Raw genomic sequence first — 23,742 nt, forward strand, 5'->3', positions numbered from 1 at the left:
AAATGTACCTTGTGAGGTGGTTGTAAGGATAGAATGATAAGTTCATCTGCACACAACAAGTACCCAATAACTTTGGGTATAAATTCCCCATCTCCCAGATTCTCTGCTTAACTTTACATCAGCTAAGAGGAATATTGCTTAAGGAATGGTCACCACCACCCCAGCAGAACTGGAAGGAACTGTGAATCAGAGAGAAGCTCTTTGCCAGCTCTCTGCTTCATGTGGACTGTGGGAGGATAATAAAGTTAGCTTTTTTCTTCAGGAGCAGTGCTCTTCCTATGAATTCTTTAGGCTTCCCATGAGGTTTACTGGCTGTTTGATGATATAATCATCAATATCCGACTTAAAGCTTTGAGGAATAGTTCAATAATTATCATCTAACCTCTTTGAATCCACACGAGCTCAGTACTCTGGGATAATTTACTTTTTTTCACAATTACAGAGGAAACAGTATGAAATAAGTTATTAAGGCAGTGAGTACCAGCCTGGGCTTACCCTTGAGTATTTCCAGGGATCTCAAGAGGGCTTATAAAATTCTCAAATCAATTTTAATTTGAATTCACCTTAATATTTTTTAAAATGGTATATGGCATTTTGAGGACAGGAAGAAAATATCACAAAGTCCACAAACTAGTGAGTACATCAGCTCCAAAAGAAGATGCTAGAAATTACTGCATTATTGAGTAAGCTCTCACAGTAAACATTTCATTACAAAGGCCTGTTGAATTTGGTCTTGTTCATTACAGAGGAAATAACTTTTATTTGTTTGGTCATAACTTTTATCATTTAAGAAATATTTAAAAATGGTATTTATATTTATTTCAACATATCAACAGTACATTTCCAAAACAGCAGGCTTTTCAAAAGAATAAATCAGAACTGTAAACACAAGATACAGAATAAGTTTTTTACTTCCTACAGTTTCACAAATCCACTACTATACATTCATAAGTAGGGTTCAGCCTGTCACCCAGTTCTTTATTTCTGTAATTACATAAGCATAATAAATACATCTGACTTTAAAGGTCACTTAAAATGAGTCATGAAAATTTACAATACAGTACGTTTCAGTTCAAGTGCAAAAATAACTCTTTGCTTAATTCTTTTTCAGTTATTTTCTTTTTAAGCTGTGTTTTGTGGTGAAGCTAGACATCTAAGCTAGAATTTCCTCCTCCCAGATGCAGTTCTGAGCAGAACTATGGTGTCAGGGAGGGGTTCTAATCAGGGCCAGAGTCAGGTGAGTTACTCCTTTCTAAGGCTGCCCTCCCCCCACCCTGCCTGTGCCCACCCACAGCTGTTCTACGCACCATACCTGACCCTCAGCTAAGGCAGTGTTCCCTACTCCACAGGCCTTCCCCAAGGCTTCCTCTGAACCTTCGCTTTCATTTTAGCAGCAAACTTTATGCATGACCCGCCCAGCCATTGTTCTGGCTGCAGCTGTAATCCTTACAGTTGCATACCCACATCTGAACTGTCCAGTGTCCACTTCACCTTCATGGGAAAGAAAGCACTGAGATTTGTTTCAGTAGTTGGAAATAATAGTTCTTATTCTTCTTCCAATTCCTGTTTTCCTCTCACCACCCTTTTCCCTCACCAAAAACAAAACAAAAACTGACCCATTCTGTAATTTAAAAAAAAAAAAATTGTATCCCTCCCCCAGGCACTTAAGTCTTATACTGTTATTTGTAAATAGTGCTGCTTAAATATACCCTTAGGAATACAGTGATTTTCTTGCTGTTTTATTCCATCAGCTAATCAGAGCCCAAATCACTATAAAATGGTAAATAGTGATAGAGGCTATTTACAGTATCAGTATATTTAATAAACCCTTGTTTAACAAGCCACAGGATACTGAATTGGTTTATTTGAAATATTCTCTCATTTCTGGTCCTTCTTTTAGTCCTGCATTTTAGAATTCAGCTTAGCTTGCAGTAGTCATTAACAGCTCTGCTGCTCAAAGAATCAACTATTTTCATTATATACCATACACATATAAAAATATATTTGCTAGAGATAGGCAGTTTCTAATGAAACTTTTCCCTATTTTTTTTTTAAATAAGCATATATGTTGCTAACTTTTATCTGGTTATTTTTAAAATATGTCTTGTAAGTTTTTAAATGAGTTTTCTCAAGGGGAACAAAATTATAGATACATTCTGTTTCTTCCCAAGTTTGATTTAAGAACCAAATAACTCGAAAAAGTAATCAGAAGAGGGAAATTATATCCACATTCACCATGAAATACTTTCCCTCTACTTAGTGTAACTGCTGGTTTCAGAGAAAGCTTGTAGCACTTTAACCTAAGCAACAAAATTGAAAGTCGTCATAGAACCCCATTTTCCCTTCTGTAATTCCAGTGGGATTAGTAAAGTTTACCTATTCCTGCCAATACGTACTGTAGCTCCTGTGTGTATGTGTTCCATGTTAATGAGTTTAGATATTTAGAAGCGTATGCGTGCTATGATCCTCAAGGTGAGATGTATCCTGGGTTTGGGGTGCCTCTTCCCGTGGCCTGGCAGAGGAGCCCAATTCCATGCAGGGTGTTGGATGAGCAGGATCCCCTCAGTGTCCTGCCGCTGCAGGCTGGGCCTGCTGGGCCCGACTCTCCTCCACTCGCTGATCCACATTAGGGTGAGCAGGGCTGGTCTGGGTGTGAGATGCTGCTGCTTTAGGGGCTGGCTGACTTTTAAGTGGGTCAGGGTGAGTCTCAGGTGGGACAGGCCAGGCTCCATCTACTGGAGAGTCGCCCCGATTCTCACTGGCCGCCTGGGTGGGAGAAAGAGTAGATGTCCACAGTCAGTGACAGCAAATACATCCAGCATTTTCTCATGTGCTCCCAAGTAAGGTATAAGAAACATGGGGAAATCATCCTGAAGTACCCAGTTCAGGGAACAACTGAGAGAGGAGTAAGGATAGAATGTCTTACCTTTCATCTCTTTCCCTATGTGCAACTGCCAAAGCCGCATGAAAAACACAAACACTATAAGTAGATGTATCTTGTGGACAAAGGAAAATTACTACCAAAATACCAGTTACTACTAGGCAAACAATTTACATTAGCAAGTATACACTGAGACCCCACCAGCCACTGTGGCAAATCACTGAATAATTAAAACTCAGGCCATGTGCTGGACCAGGGAATTCAGGAGCTGAGATGCATTGTCTAACAGTGAATAAGTAGGGTATTCTCTGCCTCAGAGACGAAGCCAGGGAAAGCATGTCATATAGTGAAGAAACTTAGTGTATATTTGAGATTTTAAAGTACACCTTAAAAGTTAATAAGAATGTGTCCACATTAAAAAGGGAAGGGGGGAGTAAACAAGCAGTTAAGGAACCGACTATAAGTAATTGTGAGTGCGTACTTGCTGCAGTGAATCACCTGCAGCAATTTCTATAAAATGCAATAATTGGTTTTTTCAAGCCAGGAAACATATTTTTTAAAACAGGGTTCTTCCTCTGAGTTAGTACTCATTGCTTCAAATAGCCAAACACCAAAGGAAAAAAAATCAATTTTGTGATTCTTAAATGTAAAAAAATCTTAGTATGACGACTTCTTCATAAGAATAATTATGCCATATCTGAGTTCTGCTTACTTGTAAATGACCAGAAAAAAGACCTATTTTAAATTTTAAGACCTATGTGTCTGTGAAAATAAGTATGAGTACCCAATTAATGAAAACATTGCTATTCAAGCAGCAGATATCATCCTTCTGCCTGTTCTAATTCCCCCCTTCAAGATACTAAAGTCTTTCACATGCTCCTCCCACCTGAATATTCCAGTTCTTGACTGGAATCATTTGAGTTTATTATTTTGATAGAAAATACATAAGTAAATAAGTAAATAGGATCATGCATGAACCACCATTATAGTTATCACTGAAGAATCAGATTGGTTGAAATTATGCAAAGATAATATGTTAGTTTACAGATTCATGATAAATTTAATTAAGGTTGTTCAAATTTCCCCAAAAGAAAATATACTTAAATCACTCTTTAAGTTTTTCCCCTTTAATATTTTTCTTATGTATCCTCTGAAGCTACTCTATAGCTTACATGACTTACAATGATACAAGTAAAAGGGAGTGATTTAACTTAAAAAGGAGAAAGTAGACTCATTACTTTGGCCAAACTGTTCACAGAGGTCACACTTATTCATTTTCCACAGTCAGGATATAGCTTTAATTATACAATTGCCTACACTATTTTATCAGCCTGATTTGACTTTACTAAGGAGAGACCACACCTCTGAGGACAAGAAAAATGACTCTAATTGATTTTTCAGGTGAGGTCACCAACAAAACCATACTTCCTCTGAGTCAGGCGTTCTATCAGATCCTCTACACAGAGGCTCAGGTTCTTGACTCCATTTTAATTCAACAAAATATGTATTGAGGTCCTATTTTATATAACACCCCAATACTAGACTTTGGAATTACAGAAATTAATAAATATGGTACCTCAAAGCAAGGACCATGTATTTTCACTGCTGCTGGTATCCTCCAATGCTGACATTTTAAAGAAATATACAAAATCAGAATGGATTTATTTCTTTCAAGAAATATTGTCTCCTCTGTGAAGTCTTTCTGTGTTCCATAAGGCAGTTTTTCTGTCTGTGGGGACCTTGTATATACCTCTAAAATGCACTTACCACTGAGTACTCAAATTCTTTGTTGCATCTTTATTTCCCCATCAGACCCTCAATAAATCTTGTTGAATGAATAACTTAAAAACTAAACAGCTGAGCCTACTTAAGTTCTCCTCGGTGGTCGGTAATAGTGCTAGCCCAGCATAGGAATTTTACCTGCAAAGGCTGTATCTCAGAAGCACGGTTTTCTCTTGTTAGTTGCATCATCTCTTTAATTTGGTAAAGTGCATAGACAAAGGTCACCCAGGGAGAAGAGCTGACTCCCCAGGCTGGCTTGTGCACATCTTCCTGTTCTTCCTGGTGCTTGGTTTTCTTGGGTGGAAGTCTGGGCTCAATGCGTGGCATGACATCTTCTGACTGCTGCTGTACCAAGTCGATGGTTGCGATGGGAACAGGACTGGAGGGAACAGGAATCCTTTCTGCCAACATTGTCTTGCCTGCAAGGAAAATAATGCTTAAATCATTTTTTAGAGGTAAAATTTCTTCATATTTAAACAAAGCCAAAAATAATAATAAAACACTATACCATAAGTATCCTAGTGTCCTTAACAACATTAATAAATTGCTGTTTTCTGGGGACTTTTTTAGTTGGTGCAAATACTGAATAAATAAACGTGATTTTATCATTCTGGGTCCCCTTATAGGACTTATGTATTACATTAACTTATGAAACCTATTTTATATTAAGTTACATTTACTTAAGGAATCTATTATTCATTTAACTTAGATATAACGTCAATAGGGTGGTTATAGTGGATGTTTCTTTAGGCCCATTTATAAGACTGTGATTTTAAAAATAAACAATAAAACAGAAAAAGCCATGTGATAGTTGTTGTATTGGCCTTTAAAGGAAGGCAACAACCAATGCTGTAAAGAAATATGATCCAGTTAGGATTATAAAAGAGCAAGCATGAGAAAAACCAGTCTGATGTTGCTTTCTGAGTTACTCATTGGAATTCAAATCTGTCTCTAGTGTTTCTGTTACAAGCTCATTTTTCTCTTAACAGAAGCACCTCAGGTACTTGCAGCAAAGGTTCCTCAAAGGATAGCACACCCAAAGAATATAAACCCTGGTCTGGCATTCAAAGAGCTGAGCAAGAATATTTCTGCTCTACTAGTTGGCCTTCATAAAAAAAGTTGATTGAATTTATTCTCATCTACACTTTATATTTGTTAAAATCTCTTTTTGTATAGCAATTTTAATAAAGGCCAACTCTAGTTCAGGGAAAACTTCAAATGAAAGCATAGGCATATGAATGTAAAATGATTTCATAGCCTTATGTATATTTGACTTAAATTTGAAATTCCTTTAAAGTACCAGAGAAATTTAAAAACCATTACATCCCTATTACCCTGTACCATGAGACAAAACAAAAATGAGGAAGTCCTACTACTCAAAATAACCAATATTCTTTTCAATATAGTAGGTGGCTTCTCTTCAGCAATGGTATATGAGTTCACTGATAACAATTTAGAAAATCTAATCTACATAGAACTGTTATACGCTGTTCCCACTTCTGGGTTTCTGCAGGATATGTATGGAATTCCCTGTGGCATGAAATTTAGAAACATCAACAATGGGAAGGTTTACCTTCTTCTTCATGTGGCACTGCCAGCCACTGGATCAGGGCAAAGAGCAGGAGGATCACCAGGCAGGCCATGCCAATTCCTCGGAAGGTTGCAGCAGCCCCTGGGAAAAGAAAGCACGCTCTAAAATAATTCTAGGAAATGCAGATAGCTCTCATCTCAAACTGTCAATGTTCTAAAGTTCAGGGCAAAGGTAGCAGAGCTTGGGGTGAACCAGAGAAAAGCTGACCATTAGTCTGATATAGCAGAAAAAATGCCAGGTTGAACAGCAAAGCACAAACAGTGCTATAAATTCAGACATCACTGGGCCCACCTTACACAGATGACTGAACAGTTGAGATCCCATCAGCAGAACTGACCATCCTGTGTGCTGAAAAACAGCATGGAGAAAGGGATTTATCTGGCATTGAATTGCTACAGCTCTGGCATTTAGGAAACCCTGTAGGAATAGCTAGTGTACATTTTGTAGAAAACAGACCATCAATGGAGGCCCAACAGGATTTTTTTTCCTGCCCCCATCCAAGGATTTAAGTAGTGTGGGTTTAGTTACTCATAAGGGTGATTATAAATGATTTGATACTCTATACTCTGGAATACAAACTTTTTTTTGTAAATTGTATGGATGAAACATTTTTCTTGTTACAATTTATAGATCGATAGTTTTACATTTCACAAAGCTTCTAAGATGATCTGAACACAGATGATCTGTGTTCTCTAGCAAAGGTTAGAGATTCAGATGAATCAGGTCAATAATGTAACACTTTCAGAAAGTATGTAATTTCAATTCTCACACAGTTCACTAAGAGAGACTCCTCCATTGAAAGTCTATTAAGAGTTAGAAGGAATTTTTAAACAAATTATTGATATTTCAGGGCACTACTAAATAGCAAATTAAAACAAAGCTGAAAAAGCATAGGAAAAACATATTTCATGATTAAAAATGAATTTCTAGTTGATGCTAGAGTTGCACCAATGGCTAATTATTTCTCAAATATTTCAGTTTGGAATCTTAATATTTTTTACATCATGAACTATTTAGTAGTCTATGGCTTTTATCCAGTACTATTTTGTGTCACATTTTCTCCTTTTAAGAAAGAAAACGTACATACCTTCATATTGACTTTCTATTGAATACTTCACAAATGTAAACTACCCCCAAATTACACTAAAAGAGCAAATCCTTTTCTTTACTTGGCAGCCACAGTAAGACCCCTGATGACTACTACTTCAGTTTATATTTGTATTTTGGTTTATGATATTAGGTGGGTGGTCTATGTTTGTGAGTAATAAAATGCTCCCTAAAATACTGGGGAGAAAAATCCCCTACAGCAGAATAATCTTCATTTCTTCCCCAGCCCCTATATTTCCAATGATGACCTGACAAGGCAGACAAGACTGTGTTATCATAGATGTACTGACATTACCAAAGCCAGCATATATAGTTAGATTGCTCTGGTTCAAAATCTCCTGACTGAATAACAATGATGAATTTTCTTTCCCCTAGCCTTATTATCAACAGGTTTAGGCCACCTTACTTCACACCAAAAGCATATGTACTCATTCATTTGGTTTCTCTGAGGTATATGTAGCATCTCAGAGGAACATGTACAGTTACAGGCTGGCTCTACTCATGCTCCACCCGAGCACACTGCTTTACTAAAGGGCTATCATGAAATCTAGAAAGAGAATATGAACACTGGAGTTTAGTTTCTGCAGTCTTCAGGAATAATTTGAGTGTTTAGTGAAAATCATGAGTTTTCATCAAAGAAGAAAGAAAAAAAGAGAAAGTCATTCTTACCAAAATAATTGACTAGCACGCCTCCAATCATGGCACCACAGCCTCGCCCCAAACCCAGGTGAAGGCCCTGCAGGATGCCCTGGGCAGATGTCCTCAGCTCAGGGGGGACCGCTGCACTGAGGTAAGAGATGCATGCTGCCCAGATGGCCGCGTGAGTCACTCCTAGACGGGGAGAGAAGTGGGAGGGCGGAACAGCACCCAGTTACTTTTTTGAAATGTGAATTCTATTATTTATTAAACCAGGCACCAGTTTGTTGACGTTAAGGTTATTTTAAATTTTTTTTTCTCATGATTAGCACCATGGTTAATATTTCTGGTGATACAGCTTTTTACATACTTTAGATTATTTACATAGGCTAGAATTCTACAAGTGGGGTTAATGATTCAAATGATATAACTGTTATCCCTTTTAACATAAAGTTCCAATTTGTTTTCCAAAAGGGTGTGGTGATAATTTATAATCACTTCAGGTTCATTATAGCTGCCACCATATAAGGGGTGGGGCTGGGGTAGTGGTAGATGGAGATGAAAGGTGAGAAGAATTTTGGTCAATATTTTTAATAAACAGTAATTATACATTGTCTGAATTAAAATCTTTATTAAGCCACTGCTTTAAATGTATTAATAATAGATATTGTTTCAACAGATTTAGTAGCCAGATTTTCATAGACTTGTTCCTTTAAGAATATAAGAATATTTGGAAACAATATCATCAGAAACTCTTAACTTATTTATGTTTTGGAAAATGAAAGTAGAAGATCAATATGCAAATGAAAAAAAAAAAGATCAACAATCATTTGAGATTTGATCTGAAATAAGTGTGCTTGTCTGCTTTTGGCCAGAATGGAATATCAGGGACTGAACTTATCCTCCTTCCTAAAATCCAGACAAAATATTTGAAACAATGGCTCCCAAGACAATAGGACATCAGTCAACAAGGACAGTGATCCCTGAGAGACAGAAAACAAATAAGAAGCCCTAGGTAACTGCTGGGTAGACTTTCCAGATCACCAGGAAAGGAAGGGGATCTACTGAGTCGAGGAAATAGAGTGTCTGGGGAGACCATGATGGGTAGAGTTCACATGGCATAGAACCAGAAAGGAGAGCACCTGACAGAGAACCCCCAGATCTGCAGAGGAGTCCTCCAGCCTTCAGCTGAGTATCGGTCAGCATGTGCATGTGAGGAAGCTACTGGAAGCACCTGAAAGGATAAGAGGGAACAACCTACAAAGCTCACACAAAGACACTGCATGAGCTAAAAAAAGAGAAATGCCTTGGTCGTTTTTTCCTTCCTCCTGATCTTCCACCAGTGCCTCTCATTAGCTCAGTGATTACCAGTCCTGGCTACACACTGGAATCTACAGAGGAATTTTAAATGGTACATATGCCTGTGTACACCCCTAGAGATTCTGATATAATTAGTCTGGGGTACAGTCTGGGCTTCGAGAGTTTTAAAAGCTCTCTTGGTGAGTCTAATAGTTGAGAACCTCTAGCTGTTGTGAACCCAGCCAGGAGACCAGATCTAGAGAAACACAGTCTGCAGAAATCCACCTTCCACCAGATAAGAGAGGATCTGAGATTCAGCAGATACAGAATTTGCAAAGATGGCATACAGAGGTGAAGGATGAGAAGAAAGTAAACAAATAAATAAATAGACATGATTTCCAAATCCTTCGGAGGTTAGCTCAAAATGACTTCCTCTGTGTAGCCTGATCACCCCAGCTGCATGCAGGATTCCTTCCTCTTGCATATGAAGAAACTACCCAAAGCCAGAGAAAGAACCACCCAAAGGATTACAGGGGTTAGTATTCAAAAACCATACAGGGCTGGGGCTGGGACCTATTTGAAAACTCATTATTCATGGGCCATTGGTAATATACTCAAAAGGGTCTTGCAGCAGTAGTATGAAGTAATTCACCCTATGCTAAACACTGCTCTGGTCCCACCTAAGTAATCTTAAAAGTAAGACTCAAAAGGATCATACTGTTTCCAAGTAACTTACCTGTGTCCTAGAACAAATCTCAAGAATATTTATAGCAATACAAAAATTCCCAGTACACGACAAGGTAAAAAGCCCAGCATTTGACATCCAGTCCAAAATCACCAGGCATGATATTGCTTAAGCAGATTCATAATAGAATAAACAGTATTTTTACTGAGTATATAATTAGATTATATGTCTTATTATTACCAGTTCTGAAAAACATCAAAATAAGTGTTTCTAGGGAGTGGGTGTAGCTCAGTGGTTGAGCACCTGCTTCCCATGTACAAGATCCCAGGTTCAATCTCTGGTACTTCCTTTAAAAAAAAAAGTGTTTTCTTAGGACTTATATATATTTCAGTCATCATTTCAACTAGGTTTTTAAGATTTTTATTTATTTTTTCTTTCTCTCCCCTTCCTCCCCCCCCCCCATTGTCTGCTTTCAATGTCCATTTGCTGTGTGTTTTTCTGTGTCTGCTTGCATTCTTGTTAGCAACACCAGGAATCTGTGTCTCTTTTTGTTGCATCATCTTGCTGCGTCAGCTCTCTGTGTGTGTGGTGCCACTCCTCGGCAGGCTGTGCTTTTTTTTTTTTTCATGTGGGATGGCTCTCCTTGCAGACTGCACTCCTTGTGCATGGGGCTCCCCTATGCGGGGGACACCCCTGCGTGGCACGGCACGCCTTGCACACATCAGCACTATGCATGGGCCAGCTCATCACACAGGTCAAAAGGCCCTGGATTTGAATGCTAGACCTCCCATATGGTAGGTGGCCACTCTATCAGTTGAACCAAATCCAAATCTCATCAACTAGGTTATTTTTTAACTAGAAAGATGGATTAGATGATTAGAGCTAGTATGCACACTTAATTAATTTCCAGAGAAGTCAAATAAAGTACATGATTTTTCTTCTAATTAAAGAACTGCAATAACGTAGATAATGCTAGCTTTTTCAAATGAATAATGCCTAGAGTTTTAATTATTTTAAGAGTGTTAACACAGTAGTACACAATGGAAATATTTTTAAATAATTTCATTTATATTATAAAAGATGCTGCAAACTTCATTTCTTTTCAGATATGAGTATTTTTTCATTAACAACACTAAAAGTTATTGCAAGAAATAAAATTAACTTATTCAGAATTAGATTCAATAGTCAAATCCAACATAGGATTTGGGAAATACTTCTTAAAGATGGATAATCTAAGAACTGAAACCATATCAAATGTTTTTTTTTGTTGTTTTTTTTTTTTAAATCAAATGGTTTTAATAGTGATTCTAAATCTCTTGTTATATCTACATCTGAACAACCAATTGCAGGATTTAGAAGAAGACAAAGATGGGTCTATATATTTAAATGATCAAAACATTTCATATACATTGTTGCTATAATTCTATGTCAAATATAATTCTAGCAGTTATTCTCTTAAATATGAAGGTTTGGGCACACACAAAAACATACAAAACAAGGGTTTCTTTCTCCCTCCCTCCAAGTTCTAATTATTTTCTAAAATTTTGAGTCTTCTAAGATAATTAAAACATTTTTTAGCAAGATGACTAAGTCAGGATGCTGTTAAACTATTCTTAGAATTTGTTGGCTGATTTTAAATGGCAGTTGTAAAAGATTCTCTACAGAGATTTCTAGAGTTTCCTTATTGCTTTTTGAGACTAATGAGATAACTGGGAATTAACATTATTTAAAGCAACCAGGGCCTTAACTGAAGGAAAAAATAATAAAGCATACAGCAAAAAATTTTCTCTAGTACTGAAAGCAGAATAATGAAAGCCACTCTGCTTGTATGCGCCACCATTTGCCAAAGAGATATAGGATTAAAATTGATCTCTGACATAACTTATTGTAAAATATAGTGTAAATGGAAGAGTCTGTTAAATTCATCCCACTCCTAGAAAAGCAGTTAGCAAAAGGAAACAATTCTTAAGAGGCGATAGAGTTGGTCACATCATCTTGGTATACAATAGACAGTTGTGGTTCTTGTTTTTAAACTTTCATATGTAATTTTCTAGTAACCTTATTAATATTCTGAAATTCTTGACATTGAGTTTCTTACTAAAGGTGTGTCCTGGTCCTCTAATTTTAAAATTAGAATTCTAAAAGCCATCTACCATTTTCCATATTTATAAGAGAAGAAAGGAAATTTTGATAATTGTGCCACCTCAAACAACTTTCCAGTAAAATTTAGGGAGTAAAAGATACAAGTTGGAAAAAGAAAATGCTTCTACTTTCTTTACTTCTTATTAGAGAACTGTGAGAAATAGTAAATGCGTATGCTCTTTGTGATGAAATAAATATGCACCTTTATTCAGTGCACAGGTAAATGTGTTTACATGAGAGCTACAAATTTTTAAACCTTTTAGTGTGGGACAACTAGGGTGGTCAACCAAAGAGTAAGACTAAAAAGATGTTAACCCCTAACTGATAATAGTTAACAAAAGCACATTGATAGATTTTCTTTACAGTATGCTGTTAACCCTTCTCTGTGTCATAAAACTATTGTTATACCTTGAGTGGCAATTCAACACCAACTCACATAACAGATGCTTAATAAATATGTTGATTTACGAAAAATGACTCTTCAAGATCAAACCTGTTTGACTGAAAATTTAGTTTTTCAGTCCTTCCTTAACTTTACCAGGGTGACTCAGGATCTTCTAAAAAATCAACTCAAAATAGCTAACCCCACAGAAAATGGATATTACCTTCCTCTTCCTCCCTAAAAAGCCAACATATCATACAAGATTTATCAAGTTTTTATACGCTCCAGAAAATTCTTTACCTTATGCTATTCAATATTGGTAACTGATTCTGGAACATGTATTTCAAAATTGTTCAGTCTTTTCTCGTAACAATGCTCTATTGCAATAAAAGGCATGTCTGAACACAGGAATAAAAACAAAATAAACCTTTTTCTGAGCAGATAGCTGCTCTTTAAAAAAAATGCCACATGCCTTGGGAAAATTACATCATAATGACTGCTGGGAGAGGTGAAAACTGACCAGCAAAATATTGGAGAACTCTGCTTTTTTTTGTTTTATTTTTCTTGCTTTTACCACTCACTTGGGCTCCATGAACAAAACATAATATCCCTTTATTAGCACTAGCATTCTGAATCAGCTGTGACAAACCTTTTCCATTGATTGATCAAAGCATACATTTCAATTAATTCAATGTAGCCCTTAAGTACTGATATTTAAAAAAAAAAAAAAGCCTCTGAAAGATCAATCTGGTGAAAAACCATTAAGATGCTGTTCTTCCTAAAAAAGAAAAAAAGCCTCCATTAGGCAGGCAATAAAAGAGGAGTCCAGGTTGATTAAGGTAATACTAGCTGTTTTAACAGATAAACCTCAGAACCTTACTGGCTTCACGCATTGTATTTTTTATTTCAAACATAAAGTCCAATGGGAAGGGCACAGGAGGACTGGCAGCTCTGCTCCACACAGGCCTTCAGGGAACAAGGCTGCAGGGATTCTGCCATTTTCAATACATGGCTTCCAAGGTCAACCTGGATGTTAATATCTAGCTGGCAAAGGAGGGAGGAAAGAAGGCACATGGAAGATTTTATGGGCCAGGTTAAGAAGTGACACATATAACTGTGTCCATATTCTATGGGCCCAGAATCAGTCACATGGTCATACGCAACTGCAAAGGAGGTTGGCAAATAGAGTGTAAATGTGTATCCAGGAAGAAGAGCAAATGGAACAACAGCAGAGACTCAGCAAAGAGCAGCAAACCTAGCAGAAACGGCACAATCTTGTGTGTACCACATGAAAGAGACTTTACATAAGACTTTACATATACACATTGTTAAATTCCGGCAATACCACATCCATCATATTAATATGCAGCACTGTAAGAGGAATCATCTTCACGCATTTTTTCAACAGTATTTATTGAGCACCTATTCTATGTGCCAGACACTCTGCTAGGCTTTAAGAATGAGGGCCCCAGCCACAGCCTGGTGGGTGAAAGGGGACAGCATGTACCTGAAGGAGGAGCAGACTGAGCTCCTAAGGGAGAAAAAATACATACCTATATAAATTAGCTAGTAATTCTATAATTGATGCAACAGTGGGCTTGGGCCGCCATGAAGAGCTGGCATTATGCCCTTGGCATAACTAAAGCAGCTTTTAAAAGACTACCACCCCAAAAGAACTGCATTTAATGCCAAGATTTGGCAATGCTGTTTACTACATGCTTAGTGTTTCCCCATATGAAATTAATCACGAAAACTGCTTTTATATCAAAGCCAGGAAAAATTTCAGTGTCCCAAAGATCTATTTAAGAAGAGTGTGAATGACTAGCCATGTTTCCCTTTCACTATGGTCCCAGGCCTTATTGCCTAATTTATGGCCAGGCTTTCATGCATGACTACAGTCTAACTTCTTGGAATAGAATTTTCTAAGATCCTATCTCCCTTATAATTTTTACTTATTTATAATTTTTACTTCACTTTATTGTTATTTTACACTATCTCACATTTACTGAGAACTAAACTATGTGCCAGGTACTGTGCTAAGTGCATTACATGGATTCGTTTATTTAATACTCAACCTATGCTCAGGACTCTGAGGACATCTTGCCCAAAGTCACAGGCTTGCAGGTAACAGAGCTAGAATTCAAACCCAAACAGTGTGACTCAAGCCTAAGCACTGTCTGGCTTCCAGATTATTGCATATTTTGGTAAGCTGTCTCAACTAATTTGTGGTATGACTTGGGAGCAAAAGTAAGTAAATTCTTAAATACACTGATGATTTCACAGATGCTCAATGGATGGTGGGATGTCAGTCTAGAAAAAGAAGTCTAGGTAAAGATTCACTTTTTCATTTATATTTGCAAATTTTCTTCACATGTAAGTTTTTTGAGTAAAACTATTATTTGAGCTTTAAAAATTAGAAAATATCAACTATAGCATATGACACAGGTCTGTTAAAAAAAAAAAAAAATCAATCAAACCAGAAGTGGGCTTGGCCCAGTGGTTAGGGCATCCGTCTACCACATGGGAGGTCCGCGGTTCAAACCCCGGGCCTCCTTGACCCGTGTGGAGCTGGCGCATGCGCAGTGCTGATGCGCACAAGGAGTGCCCTGCCATACAGGAGAGTCCCACAGTGCGCCCCGTAAGGAGAGCCACCCAGCGCGAAAGAAAAGTGCAGCCGGCCCAGGAATGGTGCCGCACACACGGAGAGCTGACACAACAAGATGACGTAACAAAAAGAAACACAGATTCCCATGCCACTGATAAGGATAGAAGCGGACACTGAAGAACACACAGGGAATGGACACAGAGAGCAGACAACTGGGGGCTGGGAACGGGGAGAGAAATAAATTAAAAAAAAAAAATCAAACCACTAGCATTTATAGTACACTTTTCTATGTGCACATCTCTTTGGGGAAATCAAAAAGTATAAGGCATGATTTTTGTACTCAAGGGCTTTAAACTAAGTTAGGAAGTAAAACTAAGTACATCTGTAAAATGATTAAGGGGCAATTAAGTTCTTAACTATGTAATGCAGTCTGTAACTTTGAGAATAATTCAGAAAAGGGAGAACCAAGTGTGGGATGCAATTGCCAGAAAAGAATTCTTGAAGCAGAAAACATTCAAAATGAACTCTAAATGGGCAAAGTAATTTCTAATTTGAAAAAAATGTTACATAAAAACTTTTAGTAATTATAAAACATGGGGTAGCTAAGAATAAAATGGCTCTATTGCAATTACTAAACCTAGACTGATTAAAAATTAATTTTAATAGTAACACAAATGACATTCATATGCCAATTTATCAGTTTTAATGCTAAACTTGGGGCATTGTCTATCTTACTTTTCATGTAGCAAGCTACCTTCATTTAAGCACAGACCAGTAAAACCAGAAAACTTTGAATATAGATGACAATTGATTGGAATTTCAATTCAGATAAGAATTTCCAGAATTTCAACTGTCCGATAAGGGCTGTGTAATAATCCTCTTGTAATTTCTTTATGCTCTTCCAGAATGTAAAAGCAAGGAAAACATGGTTCTTGTTTGGCTGAAGAGGCTAAATAAGACAGAGTAAAGCTTCATAAATGTCATCACACGCCCTCCTACTGGTGACATTAAAAAGCCATCTTTCATCAATATCTTAACCCCCTCCACTGATAGATGATACTGCAGAGAAGACTCCGACAGACCTTATATTCACCCATCAGTGCACAAGCCATTAATTCAAGTAACTTGAAAGGATCTCTTTAGTTACAGCAGCCCCTGGGCTGGCTTTACCCTCCTTTAATGCTTTTTATTAGCAAGAATAATTTTGATCACAGTCATCTGAAGGTCTTGCAAGGATTTGCAACTAATACTCAGATAGGAAGGAGCATAATAAATTTCGGCTTGATTTTTATCAAATGTTTATATTTCTGACCACAGTCATGAACGTGGAAATGTGTATGCTATTAGAATAAAAATTAAAAGATGAAACATAGGACTTTACAACACAGTGAACCCTATGGTATATGATAGACTAGAGTAAGTAAAAAAAAAAATTTTTAAGGGGGAAGACTCCTTTGGGTTTCTAAAACAAGATCTCGATATATAAATATAAACTATTCCCCTTAACCCGCAGTGTTTTGAAGCACTTTGTCCCTTTTAAAAATAAATTGTGGGCTCCTTATGGGCAGGGAATGTGTCTCTTCTTTATATTGTGCCACCAGTTGCCTACTGAACAACATATGATTTATATGGTGAACAGTTGCTGCAAATGGTAGTTGAACTGTTAAAAAGATAGTGCTGCAAGAAGATATTGGCTAGTGAATGTAAGAAAAATCACAGGAAACAAATGTCCTCACAATTCCCACTATTATCCAGATGTGTTACCTTGATCCCAGAATAGATGACTGCTCTGCCTCCTTCCATGGGGCCTAGAGGAGGAAATTTGTTTCTTCCCTCTCCTATCTGCTGATTATTACAAACATGGCTGAGGAGACAGAATAATGCTTAGGGGACGATCAAGAACTCCAAGGAATGACGCATAACAAGGAATCCACCATTAGTTACACACAGCTCAAAAGGGGAAGCGAGACGGGTAGCCACAGATGTGGAATATAGCATATCCTGTGTCTCTTCCCCGCCCTTCCCCACTAGGTGGTACTAGATCTCAGGGTGTTTGGAGGATGAGGCAAGGGATTAATAGAAGAGATGGACTTTTCACCTATATTTCTGCTGGCTGAGAATCAGATAATGCAAGTGTTGCTTGTTCAGCATCAAAATCATCAACGAAGAGAGACATCTCCTTCCCCTCCTTCCTCTGCCAAATCTGGGTCTTTGGTAATCATCATGTAACAACCCCAGGTAAGGAGTTAAGAAGCACCTATCATGACAGCGGGCTTGTCCTTTCCTCCCTTTTCTGCATCCTTAGCAGAGCCTCTTTAGGCATGCATTCATTCATTCATTCATTCATTCATTCATAGGATTGAACCTAGCACCTTATACACGCAAAGTAGGCACTTGACCACTGAGCTACGTATACCCACTCCACAGCATAGGACTTTAATGTTATTTGGTCAAACCTTGTAAAGGTGGAAGATCCAAGCTGGCAAAACAAAGCTTTTCAGTCAGAAGTGTATTGCCATGAAGCAGGATTTATTACACATGGATGATCCACTATTTTCTGTGGGGTGAGCATGGATCAAACAAAAGTAAGGGATTTTGTTTTTGTTGTACAAGCCAAATACTCAGCACTCGCTTCTGCCAGGGAATGAAACCTTCCCCAGTTTTAGACACAAAGAGCTTTGCGGAAACTGGTCATCACACAGAGCACTATGTCAGACTAGGAGACTAGGTATTTACAGATTCCCCCTTTTTACTCACTTCAGTCAGTAACCAGGTTTCTACCAGCACAGGGAAGGATAAAATGAAACCTAGAAGTATAAATCGTGGCCTGCCAGCTCCGTAAGTCCAGGGATACACACAAGTTATTATAAAATATGTCCCAGGTCAGCAGTTTGGGATGATAAATCCATTGAGCTCTGGCCACGTCACACCACTCACATCCCTGAAGGTGACACTCTGCTTCCACTCCTGTGCTTTGGCACGTGGCTCTCCCTATGCCAGAATGCCCGCTCTCTTTAGGCCAGCTATTCACCCTTCAAAATCCAGCTCCTACATGATTTCCATAGGGGATTTTTTTCAATATTATCCTTATCTTCCTACTCCCTGACTCACAAGCTAATCCCTCCCTCCACCAAGCTCCTTCTGTGTACCTGGTACATTTTTCTCTGATTCCCTCTAACATGCTGCACAGTGATTATGTGTTTACACATCTGGCTTTAAGATGCTGGGTCCTAAGGTAATATGCTCTTTTTTTCCATTATTTTCTCAGCACCCAGCAGGCATACAGCCTGGCCCTTAGGAGCCATTTAATACATCTTCGATAAACTAGCAGAGAAAAAAAAGAGTTTTTCAATTTATAACAGAATTTTTTTCCCCTCTTATAAAAACCTGTTGTCAGGAAGCAGATTTGGCTCAACTGATAAGAGTGTCCACCTACTATATGGGAGGCCCAGGTTTCAAACCCAGGGCCTCCTGACCCGTGTGGTGAGCTGGCCCATGCACAGTGCTGATGTGTGCAAGGAGAGCTGTGCCACACAGGGGTGTCCCTCATGTAGGGGAGCCCCACGTGCAAGGAGTGCACCCATAAGGAGAGCAGCCCTGCATGAGAAAAGCACAGCCTGCCCAGGAGTGGCACCACATACACGGAGAGCTGACACAGCAAGATGATGCAACAAAAAAGAGATACAGATTCCCGGTGCCACTAACAAGGATGCAAGCAGACACAGAATACACAGCGAATAGACACAGAGCAGACAATGGGGGGGAGGGAGGGGAGGAGAAGGGGAGAGAAATAAATAAAAAATAAATCTTTAAAAAAAAAACCTATTGTCCCTTATTTCATTTCATGGATGTTCTCTTTTCTTGAATCATTTATACAAATTTAATTTTAATTCATAGTAAATTAAAAGGTAAAAAGAAAGGGAAAAGGTAAATGCATATATCACTGCAAAATGTTTTTTCTTTTTTGTAGGCACAAAAGACTTTTTATAGGGTCAGCACACTGTGATATAATCAATAAATAAAGCAGTTAGGCAAGGCAAGGATCCTGCCTCATAAAACAGAACAGGAGGAGGAGGGAAATTCCAAGAACTGTGTTGCATACACCTTTTTATTGCATGATTCCTTCCTGAAGTTCATATTCAGGGCTTTGTTATTCATTTTTCTTTTCAGAAGTTGTTGGTTTACACAAGAATCATTTATAAAATACAGGATTTCTGTATACCACCCTGTTATTAAGACCTTGCATTGGAATGGTACATTTGTTATAGTTGATGAAAGCACATTTTGTAATTGTACCATTATCCACAGTCCATTATCCATAACTTAGGGTTAACTATTCATGTTGTGTGGAAAGCCATGGATTTTTTTAAATGTTTATTCTAGTACCACACAACCTAAAATTTCCCCTTTTAACACATTCAAATACATAAGTCAGTGCTGTTAATTATATTCACAATGTTGTACTCCGTCACCACTATTCATTACCAAAACTTTTCTACTCTCCCAAATAGAAACTGTACATTTTAAGCCTTTACTCCCTACTTGTTACCCCACATGTTATTCTTAGAGACACAATGCTGAAACGTGCCTGCATCTCAAGGCTTTTGCAGAATTCTAATTTTTTAGAAACAATCACCTCTTATTTAAAACCAAATTTTCATTTCTATATATTAGTAAGTAAAATCTTTTCATCAATTACACCATTGCATCAGACCTAAAAAAAAAACACCTATATTTGAATTTTATAATCATAATGTGAACATAAATTATATCTCCTTTAAGTTTGGATAGTTCTTCCCCCATTGCCATAATGGACTTCAGTGAATAAGCTTGCATTTTGTACATTTTACTTAGATGTATAACAAGAAATTAAATGTTGATTCTGCTGCATTTGTACCCTTGGAGTAAGGGGAAATGATAATGGTGATCTAAAGCTAATGACATTGTATATAATTGCAGACAATTTATTATGATTAATGATGTAGGGGTCTGGGCTGTCACAGCAGAACCTAAACTCCAGTGATCTTTTATTGAAACTGTATTTTAATCATAATGCCAACCACCAAACATTTTAGCCAGGCTCCTAACAGGTGTTTTCAGGAAATAGTCTGGATTCTATGAGCTAACAAGGCAATGAGCCTTGAAGAGAAATCCATGTTTTCAGTGTGCTTAAGCCATATGGCAAGAGCCTCCTATAAATCATTTCAAAGTTACATCTTGAAGGGAAACAGTACACCAAAGCAAAGAGAGCAACTCAGGTAATGATATTTAAAAGGTTCATGGGAAAACAAGTCTAATTATAAAGCTTTAGTTATAAATCACCAGGTATAATAAAAATGATTGGAGATATAAAATAAGTATAAGAATAATCTTTTTCTAATAAATATAGTTAACCTCCCCAAACCCCAAACTTTTAAACTTCTAAGTTAAGTCCTTTTTTATATTAAGACCACTTTTGGATGTGTATGCCTTTGGATGTGCATGGGAATTTATTCTAGAGTTGTCCTTTCTTTGTTTAATCACAGGGTGTGTGTTAAATCCAGCTTTGTTGGATCCACAAATATAGAAATAGCACTCAGGGTAACTGAGGAACCAGCCCCCTGATGTCACCTCTTCCTTAACAACCATTTCAAAGCCATAAAACAGTAGGCCCGCCCTTCCTTTGTAGAGTCAGATGTCAGAGGCCACTGAACTTTTGCATAATCATAGCTAAGTTAGGTAAAGAAATAATTCTCATTCCAGCTGTGAACTTACCTTGAAGAACTTCCATGGGGAGAACAGTCCAGGCATTTTCCAGGTAGGAAATATAAATATAGCGAGCCGTATTACAGGCCAGGCCAATGTACAGAACCCTAACAAGGCAAAGGAAAAGAAATTGAGGCCCTGTGTGATGTACAAAATATGCAAATACTACCTACTTTTTTCCCTCCCCAAACCATCTATCATCCAGCAGACAGTGCTCCAAACTTAGGAGCAGAGAAGCTAAAGACAATTAAATTTAACCATGAATTCTCAAGAATAAAAACATTGCTTCATACTTATCTGCCCTCAGCCTTTTCAAAATGCATTTTAATATAAAAGCAAACATCACCCTTCCTGAAACTTAATTATAGCAGAGACGATGCTTTTTTCAGATAGTCTGGGCACACTGCCATCTGTAATGACATGCCTGGCTTCCTTCCAGGTGGCTGTAGGATAAATATGCCAGGGCCTGCAGCCACTTCACTGTGATGGCGGAAGGACAGGTTAAAGAAGAGACCATGTGAACCTGACTGTGGCCTCACCTGAAATACTTAGACTCCAAGCAGTTTCACAAGGACTCCGTCAAGGCCACTGAAAAGTATCATCCATTGATGAATAATAAACTATTTGAAAATCAAACACCTTTACTATCCGTTCAGTGTAAAGGTGTTTTTTTTTTTAAATCCATGATTCAAATTATCTGCTTACAAAGATGATAAAGACTCACTTCTCCCCACCACCACCACCACACACACACACACACAAAGTAAAACCAAAATAAACCAAGACCTAAAGTGGTACACCCAATCATAAGGTTACGATCTCGTTCTGAACTGGACAGTCTGGTCTGGAACAAATGGTGTCTGCTTCTCTGAACAAAACACAACCTGATGGTGGGGATTTCTGTACCTCAATCGTTTTCCATTTTCTGTTAATTTTCCTAACCTTAATGCTTTTCTTGTTTTCTGAACCCAAGAGGATGAAAACTAGAGGGTAAAAGAAATAAACCAATATGACAATCAGGGGTAATTTTCCTAATCTTGTTCAGCTAATTTTTTATGTTAAAATCATTCCTTTAAACATTGTTCTCTTTTTCCAATAATGAATCAAGGAAAGGAAATGCTCTGAGCCATCCAGCCAGTATTAATTGCAAATATGGAATAAAAGGATAGGGAAAAGAAAAAAAAAAGCTTTGAAGGGTAAGGATGGGAAAGGAAATGGCTATTAGAAGGGATTTAGGAAAGCCTCAGTAAAGTATGAAAAGGTCTGGATCATCTTATTCTATGGCTGCTATGTCCTTTGTGCTTATGTGCTTTAAGAAAAAAGTATTTGTTTCTATTCTGTTTGATAAAAAATTTGTTGAACAAACTTGCTACAGATCCATCAGCCTCCTCCTGCTGGGGGGAAAAAAAACCACCTCAGGAAATTAAAAGGTAAAACCACTGCAAAAATGCACAATTGTCAGACTCTACATCTCCTTTTTGACTTCCAGACCAGGCTCTGTGATGGATATGAGAAAACATATCCCAGCCGACATCTATGGTGTGACCGTGGATGTCCTGCCCAGGATTTCTCTGCCCCTTGCTAGCAGAACAGGGTTTTACTACCACTGTCTAGTACACCTTGTCCTCCCTCCCCTTTTCTGTCCTCTTCACAGCACCTCCTGCTATCCTATGCCTCACTCCCTGTGCTTGCTGATTTGAAAGGATTATAGCTGGCATTTCCTGGAATTATTGAAAGATACGATATGAGGGAAGTGGTCCAAGCTATCACCATGTTATACACTCTTTTAATGTACTCTGCAACACAGAAAAAGTGCTTACCTACAAGTGGTAGAGCTGACGATATGCCCCTCTCTTTTTTGAAGATATGACTTTGGATACTGCACCTCTGATTGTGAGAGTCCTACCCTTGAACGAGACCATCCTAAGAAGCATCCCAGTATCTCCAGGCATAATTAACCCTATCTCCCCGTTTCTCTGTCATATTCCATTAGTGTACTTATCATAGTCTACAACTGTTACACACAGAAGATTGTGAGTTCCTGAGTAGCAGGGACTGTGTTTTTTCTTCTTTTCATCTTTACACACGAAAAGAGCCTGCTCAAGAAATTGATAATTAATTTATACAAGTTCATGTAAATTGATAAAACACAAGTGGAAAAAGAAGCGCTGTTCTCATGAAAAAGTGGTTTTCCAATGGGCCACTCTCATTTTGGATGGTGCAATTCTTTACTGTGTAGGTCCATCATCACTGTAGTCCTGTTGGGACTTCTGACCTTTGGGTGCTACACGTCCACTTCTGAAACAACTAAAAATGCCCCTCACATTGTTAAATACCCCCAGTTGAGAGCCACTGGGCGAGTGGCTTAAAACTCAGCCATCTTGGTCCCATTTCTGCATAAAATGTCTATGTATATATATGTATATTCAAGTTATGTTCATACAAAAACAAATCTAGAAGGAAATAGATACCAAACCATAAACAATGGTTATCTTGGAGATTTGTGATTACAAGGCCCTTCATTGTCTAAGGAGGATATTTCCATAGATTTTTAGTGTTTCTACAGCACATTGTACTTTTTGAAAATCATACAACACAAAGATTTAAAAGGTCAAAAATTGTTAAATTAGGTATGGGAAAGACAACCATAAAATTTGGAGTAAACTTATTTAAAAAACTAAGAGTTCTACTCTCGGATTGTTTTGAAAGTATCTTTAAATTCTTGTTCCACACTAAAGACACCAAAACTGTGGAAAATCATAGATTTCAGGTGCTTTACACCCTACTAGCAGACTTATTCTCAAAGAAAAGCTTTGGCCTAACAGCAAAAGGTTAGCAAATCTTAAAATGTTTAAGATGTGAATATGTTACATTTTATCATTAATCC

General features: G+C 37.8%; 1 protein-coding gene across 2 annotated transcripts in view; it reads right to left on the reverse strand.

Annotated features, from left to right (window-relative positions):
- Window positions 1-529: 529 nt before the first annotated feature.
- The window catches only part of MFSD6 (major facilitator superfamily domain containing 6), a 67,593-nt gene continuing 44,380 nt past the window's right edge, over window positions 530-23,742 (reverse strand). Inside the window, exons 3-8 of one of the 2 annotated variants that reach the window (XM_004452555.5) lie at window positions 20,865-20,962; window positions 8,031-8,192; window positions 6,237-6,335; window positions 4,802-5,082; window positions 2,927-2,951; window positions 530-2,766 (exon numbers count right to left, since the gene is read on the reverse strand). In XM_004452555.5, the coding sequence (XP_004452612.2) occupies window positions 2,756-2,766; window positions 2,927-2,951; window positions 4,802-5,082; window positions 6,237-6,335; window positions 8,031-8,192; window positions 20,865-20,962 (676 nt within the window). In that variant the 3' untranslated portion in view covers window positions 530-2,755. The remainder of the gene's footprint in view (window positions 2,767-2,926; window positions 2,952-4,801; window positions 5,083-6,236; window positions 6,336-8,030; window positions 8,193-20,864; window positions 20,963-23,742) is intronic. The other variant, XM_004452554.5, reaches the window with a different exon arrangement.

This window comes from Dasypus novemcinctus, chromosome 7, assembly GCF_030445035.2.
Source record: "Dasypus novemcinctus isolate mDasNov1 chromosome 7, mDasNov1.1.hap2, whole genome shotgun sequence".
Classification (NCBI taxonomy): Eukaryota; Metazoa; Chordata; class Mammalia; order Cingulata; family Dasypodidae; genus Dasypus; species Dasypus novemcinctus.